A 12,301-nucleotide genomic window follows, 5' to 3' on the forward strand; every position below is an offset into this window, starting at 1 on the left:
AGCTGTGCGGAATAGCAAAACCCACTTTCAAATCATTGTGAAAATGGATTGAAAGTGCATTATTCTGCACTAATTGTCTGAATAGTTCTGTCATCCTTGTAATTTGTCTTGAATCCCAGGTAGAATGGCAGACAATAAATTAAAATTAATATGGTCTAGCTAGAGATTCGTAATTAAATGTGGTACAAGTGCAGAACATAGTGGTTGTAATATCATACTCATGAGAACAGTGCTTTGTAATATCATACTCATGGGAACAGTGCTTTGTAATATCATACTCATGACAACAGAAAGTTGGGGCACAGGTTTTGTTTAATAAATTAATATTTAACGCAATGCCTAGTGCTAGATTTCTAGTTGTCACAGTTCCTATAATCACTCCTGTCTTTATTTATGCTACCTGCGCTACAGCCTCAACAACAAGAATTGCAACTACTAGTTCTACAGGGTATATATCTGTCACTTCAAGCAGAGTAACACCGTGTTTCTGCCATGTGTCTGGGATCAATGGTGGCTTATTTTCTCCTGGTGAGTTTCTCTTTATGTGTTTGGTAAATACCACATTTTGATTCACATATTGCTTTGATTGTGTGCACATGTTCAAAGCAGGTTCACCTCTGAATTTCAAATATAGGCCGTTGGACCCAAGGAATCCTATTGTGTTAGCTGACTGCATGATGGAGATTATTTTATTTATTCTTTTATTTGACTTCCAATAGTTTGGAACTACCATTTTAATGTTTGTTTTTCTCCCATACCCCAAAAATGAGAACACAATGGAAAAGGCAGGAGTTGAACTAAGGTTTGTTAGACATTAAACTCACTATTTTCATTGTGTGGGCTTTGGATAATCTGGCCATGGTTCCACACTCAATGGCCATGGGCCATGTCTGCTTTTCCTCACCTGCACCAAATCTGTCCAGAGATATTGCTCCTCAACTCCATCCCCTATCTGATACCAAGCAGAGTAAAGGTTCAAGCTCTGTTGTGCAGCAGCACTGAGGGATTTATCTGCACCAGCCCTCTTGTATCATGCTGTCATCATTGCCTGGTTTAGGTGGCTTCCTCCATCCTTCAAAGCCTTAGACTTTGCCAAGCTAATAAAGCACCATACATGGACAAATTCTGCCAAACCCGAGTTAAGGCCTGGCAACCCTTCAGGATCAAGTCAATACAGATAACCCAACCCCACAATAACCAAAGTGAAACAGGCAAAAACAGTCCCTTAGCTTGTTCAATGACATATCATTGTCTTCCACGCATGGGTTTTTGTTTTAATTGACAGTACCTCAGTAAGTCATGTTAGCGCTCCTCCCTGTTTTATGTGTTCATTTATTTTATATAACTGTTTTAAATGTTTTATATGTGTTGGTAGGTTATATGATTCAGTTTGAAATGGTTTAATGGTTTAAATGTAAGACATAATTCAACCCTGAGTTAGGTTGAAAGGTCACATAGAAATGTTTTAAAGAAATAGAAAGGGATCCACAAATTCCTCCATGACCCTGAAACAACCAGCTAATCTTACACTGATACTGCAGGCAGGGGAAGATGGGGAGTTCCACAGCAAAAAAACAGAACAAACAATGACGAGATGCCAAAACATGATTCACAGCTTTAAGCATCCCTCTCTTTTCAGCCTTCTTATTGGCTGAATTGCATAAATGAAAGCAATGGTATGAATGAATGCAATGAAAAATAAAAATAAATGAGGCAGTTTTCCTCTTTCTTTATCCCAAAAGTTTGGTGTCTCCAGTTCTCTGAGGCGAATGGTTGTAAAAAACCCCTTGCTACTATTTGGGCAGAAACATGCTTATTTGTACTTTCATTATTTTCCTGTATGTTGCTTTGAGTATTTTATAAAAATCTGGTATGAAAATGTAAGACATAATTCAACCCATGGTCTCAACAGGAAAAGTTGCATTTGCAGGAGGAGAGCAGCGTGGGACCTCTTGGCTGTCCCTTAGTCATTTACAGTAAACACTATATGTCAACCATTACTTTCAATAGAGGGCCCCCATATAAATATTCAGCTATCCACTTCCTTCCTAAGCTCCCAGAGCATATACATGTGTAACTGGCTCAAGGATGTAGGTAAGGGGGGGAGTTCATGGGTTCAACCCCCCCATTACATGTCCGAAGCTCCGCCCCCCGCTTGTGGTTTTTAAAAATATTTTAAGTGTTTCTTGGTTTTTGGCCTGCAGGGGGCACGTTTTTTAGGCTAGCAGCACCAAAATTTCAGAAATGTTTTTGAAGACTCTCCTGATGATACTACCCAGGTTTGGTGAGGTTTGGTTTAGGGGATCCAAAGTTATGGACTCCCAAAGGGGGTGCCCCATCCCCCATTGTTTCCAATGGGAGCTAATAGAAGATGGGGCTACACCTTGGAAAGTCTATAACCGTGGTGGCGAACCTTTGGCACTCCAGATGTTATGGACTACAATTCCCATCAGCCCCTGCCAGCATGGCCAATTGGCTGGCTGCTGGCTGCCTGCTGGGAGCCAATTGGCCATTCTGGCAGGGGCTGATGAGAATTGTAGTCCATAACATCTGGAGTGCCAAAGGTTCGCTACCGCTGGCTATAAATTTGGACTCCCTACACAAAACTTCAGCAAACCTGGGGGGTACCATCAGGGGAGTCACTTACTGATACCACCCAGGCTTTGTGAAGTTTGGTCCAGGGGGTCCAAAATTATGGACTCTCAAAGGGGGTGCCCCATACCCCATTGTTTCCAATGGGAGCTATAAAATATGGGGACTACACCTTTGAGAATCCATAGTGAAATTGGACCCCTTTGAAACCCAAACTTCACTAAACCTAGTGGTATCGCCGAGAAGTCTCCTAAAGATACCCTGAAAGTTTGGTGCTGCTATCTTAACAATTGCATCCCTGACAGCAGGCACCCTCCAAGTTTCCCCAGATTCTCCTTTTAAATCCACCCCCTTTGGCATGGATTTAAAGGGAGAATCTGAGGTCCCCAGTTTAAACGTTGAAAGTGATGCTGTTCCAGGGTGGGGGAAAATCCACCCCAAAACAGAATTACTTTCAATGTTGTTTTAACTGGGGACCCCAGATTCTCCCTTTAAGGTGGATTTAAAAGGGGAATTTTGGCTCTTTAGTTAAAACAGCATTGAAAATGATGCTGTTTGGGGGTGGATTCCAGCATCACAGCAACTTTCCATGGGGGGGTGCGCAAAACTCAGATTTTGCACTGGCTCCATTTTCCCTAGCTACACCTCTGCCCAGAGGGGAGGGCAGAAGGGGCTGCTGGCTGCCTGCTGGGAGCCCAGCTGGTGGGAGGAGGGCAGGGCAGGGCAGGGCAGGGCAGGGCAGGGCAGGGCAGGGCAGGGCAGGGGAATCTGCTGTCCCCGGCCTCGGAGAGCTGCTTTTATAAGTACCGAGGCCGGGCCGGGCTTGGGGAGGCATGGCCACGCCCCCAGAGGTGGGTGGGGGCATGGCCCCCCCGAGCCCCCCCATAAAAAATTTATACCTACATCCCTAAACTGGCTGAAGAATACAGGGGGAGGGGTCTCTATGCTGATCCCATCCATTCTGCATAGGAGGCCACACTCTGGACCTAGTCTTCGCGGCAGGTGTGCATGTGGTTTTATCCTCTGTAGAAAGAGTGCCGTGGTCTGACCACTACGTCCTGAAGGCTCGGATTGATGCTCCTATGCCCCCCCGTCTAGGTGATGGGCATATTTTAGCCCGCCCGCGGAGACTAATGGAACCAGAATGGTTCCAAAATGCTCCACGGGAACTCCCGCCCACTGGCGCTACTCTAGATGAGCTGGTAGAGAGCTGGGATACCAGACTCTCTGAAGCCATCGATGGTATCGCTCCAAAACGCCCTCTCCGCACCTGCACCAACCCGGCTCCTTGGTACACCAAGGAGTTGAGGAAGATGAAAAGGGAACTGAGACAGCTTGAGCAAGGGTGGCGGCGGGCACTTGACGAGAGGTCAAGACACTCATATCGATCGTTTATGAGGTCCTATGAGAGTGCGGTGAAAGAGACGAAGTGGGCATATTCTGCTTCCGCTATTGAGTCAGCTAGTTCACGCCCAGCACAATTGTTTCATGTAATTCGGACGTTGACGACCTCTTTGATAGGTCCAAAAGAGACTGATTTGGCACTAGGCTGTGAGTCATTTGCAAACTACTTCACACACAAAGTCCTGACCCTCCGCCAATCCCTTCCTACCACTATTGATACGGTATGTGAACTAGAGGCCCCTGGACCGTCTTTGGGTCCTTTTTTGGACCACTTCAGCCGACTTGACCCGACGGATGTCGACAGGATCCTGGATGCTGTACGATCTACCACTTGTCCTTTTGATCCGTGCCGCATTCCTGGTTGGTGAAAGCCAGCAGAGAGGAGCTTCGGAGTCACCTGTTGGATATAGTCAACTGCTCCCTTGAGCAAGGAGCTTTCCCTGGTCGGCTTAAAGAGGCAGTGGTCCGCCCGCTCCTAAAAAGACTGCATTTAGATCCAGGAGATCCAGCCAATTACCGCCCAGTTTCTAATTTACCATTCTTGGGCAAGGTAATTGAGCGAGCAGTGGCGTATCAGCTCCAGCGATTCCTGGATGACACAAACGTATTGGATCCCTTCCAGTCTGGCTTCCGTGCTGGTCAAGGGACCGAGACTGTGTTGGTTGCTGTTGTGGATGATCTCTGACTGCACTTGGATAGAGGCGGTTCGGCGCTGTTGGTGTTGTTAGATCTCACCGCAGCGTTCGATATGGTAGATCATGACCTTTTGGTCCACCGCCTCACTGACATCGGGGTTCGAGATTCAGCCTTAAATTGGCTGATCTCGTTCCTCCAGGATCGGGGACAGCAGGTGGCATTGGGGGGTGAGATCTCCGAGCGTTGCCCCATCATATGTGGGTTTCCGCAAGGAGCAATACTCTCCCCAATGCTTTTTAACATCTACATGCACCCCCTAGCGAGGCTAGTTCAGAGTTTTGGGCTGCGGTGTCATCAGTACGCTGATTACACCCAGCTCTTGTTCACAATGGAGGGCAGCCCAACCTCGGCCCCTGATGCTCTCCAGCGTTGTCTTCACGCTGTGGCTGGTTGGTTAAGTGCAAGTCTGCTGAAGTTGAATCCCACTAAGACGGAGGTCCTGTGGCTGGGCCATGGGGAGTGTCCGGCCTGCCTACGCTTCTTGGCGAGACAAAGCTAACTTCGTCTGCCAAGAGCCTGGGGGTGACTCTGGATCCATCCTTATCATTGGTGGACCAGGTCACCCAGACAGCCCAGGCAGCTTTTTACCATCTGCGGCAGGCACGGCAACTGGCCCCATATCTCTCCCGTTCCGATCTGGCCATGGTGATCCATGCCACGGTCACCTCTAGATTAGACTACTGTAACTCGCTCTATGCAGGCTTACCTTTAGCCATGATCCAGAAATTGAACTCGTACAGAATTCGGCAGCCAGGCTCCTCTCCGGGGCAACAGCTAGGGACCTATACCAACTGCACTGGCTGCCAATCGAGTCCCGGGTCATGTTTAAAGTTTTGGTATTGACCTTTCACAAACCATTGGCGCGCCTGTGGCCTCTGCTTATCTGAGGGGATCGTCCACTCCCGGCACTGCCCTTCTAGGCCCCTCGGCTCATCGGAGGCGGACCTACTGGTGATCCCTGGCCCCAAGGTGATCCGGCTGGCCTCTACAAGGGCCAGGGCTTTTACGGCTCTGACCCCTACCTGGTGGAACAGGCTTCCAGGTGAGATCAGGGCCCTCAAGCCGGGACTTACAAAGTTTCCTCAAGAGGGCTCTGCAAAATCGGACCTGTTCCACTCAGGCGTTTTAACCAGCTTTAAATGCCTGAGGTGGATGGGGTTTCAACTCCATATGGTAAAACACCTGGCCTACCGGTGCAAGGCCATTACATAAAAGAGGAGGGAGGGGTTGAAGCCATCTGTAGTTTTAGTATTTTATGTATTTTTATGTAAATTATGATGTTTTATGATGTTTTAAATTGTTTTATTATTGATGGACACCGCCCTGAGCCTTCGGGGAGGGCGGTATATAAATATAATAAATAAATAAAATAAAAATAGTTGTGAACATAAATAACTCATCTATAAAGGGGGCATGTATGTTATGACATTGTTTGGTTAATAATTTTTACTAACTAGTCATTTCATTTTTTTGTTTGAAAATAGGGAATGTAATATATAACAAGACTGATAGTTCAGGGTGCAGTTTTTATGCCATTTGTGACAAAAATTGTGAAGTCAAGAGATTCCAGGGACCATGTCCTTCAACAACTCCTTCCCGTCCACCAACTCCATCAATTACAACTGTAGGGATGTCATCTCATCCATCAACACCCACACCCACAATGTTAATACCATCAACTATACAACGCACTTCCTCAGCTCCATCAACTGCACCAGTGGTAATTCCAACAACACCTGTGCAAGATTGCCCTAATGCTGATCCACCTAGAAAGGTAATTCAAGTTTTTTTTTGCCGGGGGGGGGGGGGGGGTGTATGTCCATCACTGACAGAATTTTTTCAAAGAATGGTAAGTAACTTGAATAGAAGTTGAACATAATTTTTTTTATGGATCTAGTAAATTTTGAACACTACTATAATAGTTGGAGTATTCATATTCTTGCTTTAGGATGGTTTCCTGATACCCTATTGGACATGTTTACATGCTATAGTTTTTGCCTGCACTGTGCAACATTAATTTATTTCACATGATTTGTCCAAAAATGTAATGTATGAAAAGTAGGTAAACAGGGCTAAAACAGTAGTATTCTGAAGTCATAAAATGCCTGTAAATCCATCCATTGAATAGTAATAATAGGGGATCAGTTATACATTAATACAGCTGTTGTTGCATTTCAGAAAGATATGTCTACATAATGAGCGGCAGCAAAATGTGAATGAGGGTGTGAATGCATAGTCACATGCACATTCCAAGTTGATAAGATATTTGCCTTTTCCAAGCATAGTGCACACTTTGCATTGGGAACATGAATAATTCCCAAGTGAATACTAGTATCTCAAAAAATCCCCTTGTGGATCTTAATTTTTGCTGCAGGCTCCACAGAGGTACATATGGAGAAATACCAATATCTAGTATTCCATTTTTCTAAAACAGCAATAAAGGATCTATTACTCAAGCATAATGATCTATATATGTAAAAATGGAACCATGTGTTTGTTGCTTCGAGAATAACCCAGCACCTGCTGGCCCAAAGGCTCTGAAAATTTCACAGACACTTACTCATTCCCCCGACTGTGTTCTTACTTACCTCTCCTGGCTGTCCAGATTGAACACACCTGAACCAGGTTGTGCAAGAGCATCTTTTCCTGGCACACACCAGGCCATGAAGGCTGCCCTGTGTGGTAGCTGTCCATACCCTTAGAATGTTAGGTGCCCTTAGAGATGATGTTCACTCGGATGGCCAGATACTGGAGGCAGTGAAAACAGGTACATAGGCTAATAGCACACCGAGTGGACATGCAGCAACCATTGATACATTGGACGTTGCCAGTGTGAGACGTCAGGTGGGGTTCCCCCCTCACACGCAGGTACCTTTCACTCTCTGTGCCTCACCCACTACTACCACACAACACACGTACTCTCATACACATTCAGCGGAGGGAGAGGGAAGGGACAGAGGGGGAGGCATGCAAGGGAAGAGAAGTGAGGGGGGGACAGAGAGTGAGGGGTGGCATGCAAGGGAGGGGAGGGAGCAGGCCCAGTATCTGGATATGACCCACCCACCCTAGCACCACCCACCCTAGCAGAGGGAGATGGAAGGGAGGGAGGGGGAGGGATGGCATGCAAGGGAAGAGAGGGTGGGAGAGGGAAGGGACGGAGGGGAAGGCATACAAGGGAACAGAAGTTAGGGAGGGGAGAGAGTGAGGGGTGGCATGCAAGGGAGGGGAGAGAGGGGGCACAGCATCTGGATATGAACTACCCACCCTAGCAGAGGGAAAGGGGAGGGAGGTAGGGGGAGGGGTGCCATGCAAGTGAAGAGAAGTGAGGGAGGATGCGGTCACACACATCAATGACATTGCACAGTGTCAGCCTGCGCATTTCCATGAGCACGTACTACTGGCCTCTGCAATTGATTTGCTGCTACTGTTCCTTTCCCATTTCACCACAATAAGCCACAGCAACGCGTGGCCGGGCCCCGCTAGTTTACAATAAATTTCTTGTGATTCTGTTCCAGACTAATGAAACTTGGATGTATAACAATTGCAGTATAGCAACTTGTGAAGGGAACAACAGAATTGTTGTTGAGCTTCCCCAACCTGTAGACAAGATAACATGTGCAAACAGACTCCCACCAGTCAAAATAAACCATGACGATGGCTGTACCTACCACTATGATTGCACATGTAAGTAAAATAAATTTACAATAAGAGAAATAATGCATATTTCAATATTAGGTTCCAATACATTGCTTACACTATTGCACTGGATTACTCATGGATTGGAGCCAGTGATTCCGGAAGCAGTTCTTAACACCTCCCTCTTCCGACAGCAGCCCTTTGCTTCCTCAAAGGACAGTGCTGGAGGCTAGGGAACTCACCATGGCAATATGCCATTTGTCTGCAATAAGGATTTGAGAATATCCAACCTAACTCACTCTTGTGCATGCAGTCATCTGATATATCAGCCATTTTTGAGTGTTCAGGGGAGGGGCAGATGCTAAATATAATTGTCATGAATTCTTGTCATTCATGGAAGCATTGGATCCAACACTATATTTTCCCTCAGTAAATAATCAGGGTTTCTTACAGCCTGGTACGTAAACCTTAGATATTAATAGATGGATCAACTTCATGACAACTATTTTCCTGAAAAAGTTTCAATTTCCTTAAATATGGCCAGAACTGCCCTCCAGGGCTTGGGTTCAAACCTGCTCTTTCACAAGTGGGAAAGGCTGCTTGTGCAAGGATAAGAATAATTTGTACTGATTTACCCTTCCTTTTGAAGGTCTCTGCTCATACACCTCCCATGCTATTGCAGAGAGTCCTCTATCCCCCCAAAATGGTACTTAGGAGGCAGCAAAGATTGCACTAAAATAAGGATGGTGGAAAAACTATGTTCTGCCAGAATAAGTGAGCCATGTTTTGGTGTATGATTTTTGATCACTTGGCTTCTCTGTTACAGGTGTTTGCAGTGGTTGGGATAATTCTCACTATGAAACATTTGATGGCACTAATTACACTTTCCATGATAACTGTACCTATGTCCTGGTGCAAGAGATTGTGAAGAAACATGGAAACTTCAGTGTGCTGGTGGATAATTACTTCTGTGACCCAGCTAATAAACAGTCATGTTCCAGATCTATCATTGTAAATTATAACCATATGGAAGTAATACTAAGCAACCAAATTTACAATGGAATTAGAACTAATAAGGTAACAGATTTTCAAGCTGTGGGCCCTTCTGTAGTACAAAAGCATCAGCAAACACTGTAATTACTCTATTAGATTGTTGTCCTACCCTTCTACCAAGGAGGTCAGGGAAGTCTACATGGTCTTTATTTCCCAACATAGCTTCACAACAACCTATGTGTCAGATTATGTTGAAAGAGAATGAATGGTTCAAGATTACCCAGTGAGTTTCAGGCAAGAGTGGGGACCTGAACAAGGGTTCTACTGGTTCTAATCTGATTCTCTGTTCTATCACACTTAGACCAAATAAACCAATTAAAAGTTATGTCATTCATATATAACTTTTTTGGGATATGTCTATTGAAATAATGCTTTCTTTTTATCTCTTACTCTAATCCCTATCACTTGGATCCCAACCTGTGCTTGCACTATTTACTTTCAAGTTGCATTATTTATTTCCTCTCAGGGACGAGGGGGCAAGTAATTTTTTTCCAATTCCCCCCTCTTGCTATACTGCTCTGACTTAGAAAATACTTTGGGATCCAGTGAGCTGGGTAGCAGCGGTGGTGGCGGCAGGGGGGGATAACATAATTAAAGTGATTAGAGAAAAAATAGCCAGAGAAGACCAAAGTGGGAGGGGAGAGGATGAAAAGTTACTGTTTATGCATTTGCTTGTACTGTGTAGATCCATGCTACTATACAGAACATGTATAGGTGCTGTTCTGTTAAGTCATTTGAACCTGGAATGCAGCCATGTGATACATTTTTGTATACGTTTACATATCAACCCAGCCTAAGCATGTGCATTAACTTCTGGCATATTGTTATTTTTTAAAGGTAATTTTCAATAAAGAGACAATCCGTACAAGTTTCTCTAAGGATGGCATTATAGTTGCAGATACTGGAACTAGTATGAGTGTTGAAATCCTTGATATCCATGCTTTCATTAACTTCAATGGAATCACTTTCTCAATACAAGTCCCATTTGACCTGTTTGCATTCAATACAGAAGGCCAATGTGGTGAGTAAATGGATTAAACATCCCAGTGCTTCAGACCTCTTATCCTCCAGGGCAGTACTTGGAGGCATCGTTACAGGAAAAAATACACACCATTATTAAAAACAATAATAAGGATTAATAATGAGGGAGGGGGCAGAGAAACTCCATAATCTGCCACTTTGCATGAAGTGATCTTGTGTTCATCTTTCTCCAATCAAAGAATCTCAGGGGTGGGGAAGACTTTGGATAGTAGAGAGTACTGAACTAAATAGATAAATATATATATCTTGCAAATGTATGCCACATTTAGACAAGCAATAATTGTGTGTGTGTGTGATGTGACTTTTCCCCCCAACCAGGTACTTGTTCAAATGACCAGTCTGATGATTGCCGCCTGCCGAGTGGTCACGAAGCTTCCTCATGCTCAGAAATGGCTTCACACTGGAAGGTTAATGATAACTGTGAAGAAGTAATTCCAACACCAGAACCCACTGGGGCAACAACTACTCCTTCAAAAGTAACCTGCACTACTCCATCTCCCCTGTGTGAGCTGATTGTGAGCGAGTAAGTTAAACTTAACTTTTGCAAGCATTTCATCTGTTACCTTTTGTAGATCAACCTGACGAATTTAATAAAAATCTTGGATTCATACAAAAGACAAAAATATACACACAGAGAGACATATATACATACACCCCATCACCACCAACAAAACACATGATTTCAGTTATTATTTAGAGTCATGCTAAGAATATGTTATTTCATGTTTAAAATATAGACTGCAGCATCTCTTCCATTTCTTGTCCTTGAGAAATATCACCAATTGAATATTAAATATGGCTAGACATGAGAAAGCCACTCTCCCACACACCTATGCACACACACAAAGAAATAGAAAAAATGATAGGAAAAGTCTTTTTTCTCATTAAATCTTTTAGGAAATTGTACAAAATATTTCGGGAAAAATTAAAAAACCTCCTATGGGAACGTTCACTCTTTGGAATGATTGAAATACATTTTACAATTAGTCTTTACTCTCTCAAAATGCTTTCTATGAATTGTGTAGTAAGAGGAACTACAAATTAAATAACAATAATTAATGTATTCACCGTAGACGTAGCCTTGAATTCACTGGATTATTTCCGCTGATGAAAGCAACGTTGTTAGTGGAGTATATTTTCCTAGTTTCTTCCCTCTGACTGCAAGCCATAATGATACCTAAAACGCTGCTTCTGGGAGAAAGGAGCGCTACAGAAACACCATGATGGGGGTTGTCTCTGAGGGCCAAACTAGGTGAAGGTGGCATCCCCACATCTAACCCTAGGATACCATCACTATTTTAGAATGTAATGTGGATGATTTCAAAATGCTAAATGGGCCCAGTGAAGCCTGTAACTCTTTGGGGGGTCTGTGCTTGTAAAATTAGTGTGAAGTATAATTCAACTATGTCTTCCTCTGTATTTAAAGTATCTTTGCAGATTGCCATAAAGTTCTGCCTCCCAAAGTATTCTATGACCACTGCCTCTCTGAAGTGTGTCAGAATGCCAATGATTCTCTCACTTGCCACAGCATAGAGATGTATGCTTCCCTTTGCATCGATAAAGGTTTTTGCAGTGAGTGGAGGAGCAAGACACAAGAAAAATGTCGTAAGTGGAAATAAGAAGCATATTTTTTAAAATTATCTTGAGATAAGCAACCATTTATCATGGTACAAGAACTATGTCAATCAAAACTGTGCCAAGAAATTGGTGAAAAGGTGTTCCAGCAGTGCAAGCAGATGTACTCTTTTCACGTTTTTGTTTAGATTACACTGCTGGTAACTGACAGCCAAAACTTATTTGGGTCAAGCTTCAGATTTGATAGCTCCCACAGGAGTTCTGGCTTTTAACAATTTTGCCTCAGCCACATTCAACTTTTTCT

The 12,301-nt window shown here is 44.1% G+C and overlaps 1 protein-coding gene across 1 annotated transcript in view; it reads left to right on the top strand.

Moving 5' to 3' along the window:
• The window catches only part of LOC125425935 (mucin-5B-like), a 77,115-nt gene that overhangs the window by 43,579 nt on the left and 21,235 nt on the right, over window positions 1–12,301 (top strand). The window contains exons 32-38 of the mRNA XM_048483748.1: window positions 412–528; window positions 6,177–6,466; window positions 8,208–8,376; window positions 9,155–9,405; window positions 10,219–10,402; window positions 10,741–10,945; window positions 11,849–12,027. Coding sequence (XP_048339705.1) covers window positions 412–528; window positions 6,177–6,466; window positions 8,208–8,376; window positions 9,155–9,405; window positions 10,219–10,402; window positions 10,741–10,945; window positions 11,849–12,027 — 1,395 coding nt within the window. The remainder of the gene's footprint in view (window positions 1–411; window positions 529–6,176; window positions 6,467–8,207; window positions 8,377–9,154; window positions 9,406–10,218; window positions 10,403–10,740; window positions 10,946–11,848; window positions 12,028–12,301) is intronic.

Source organism: Sphaerodactylus townsendi, linkage group LG02, assembly GCF_021028975.2.
Source record: "Sphaerodactylus townsendi isolate TG3544 linkage group LG02, MPM_Stown_v2.3, whole genome shotgun sequence".
In the NCBI taxonomy this organism is placed as follows: Eukaryota; Metazoa; Chordata; class Lepidosauria; order Squamata; family Sphaerodactylidae; genus Sphaerodactylus; species Sphaerodactylus townsendi.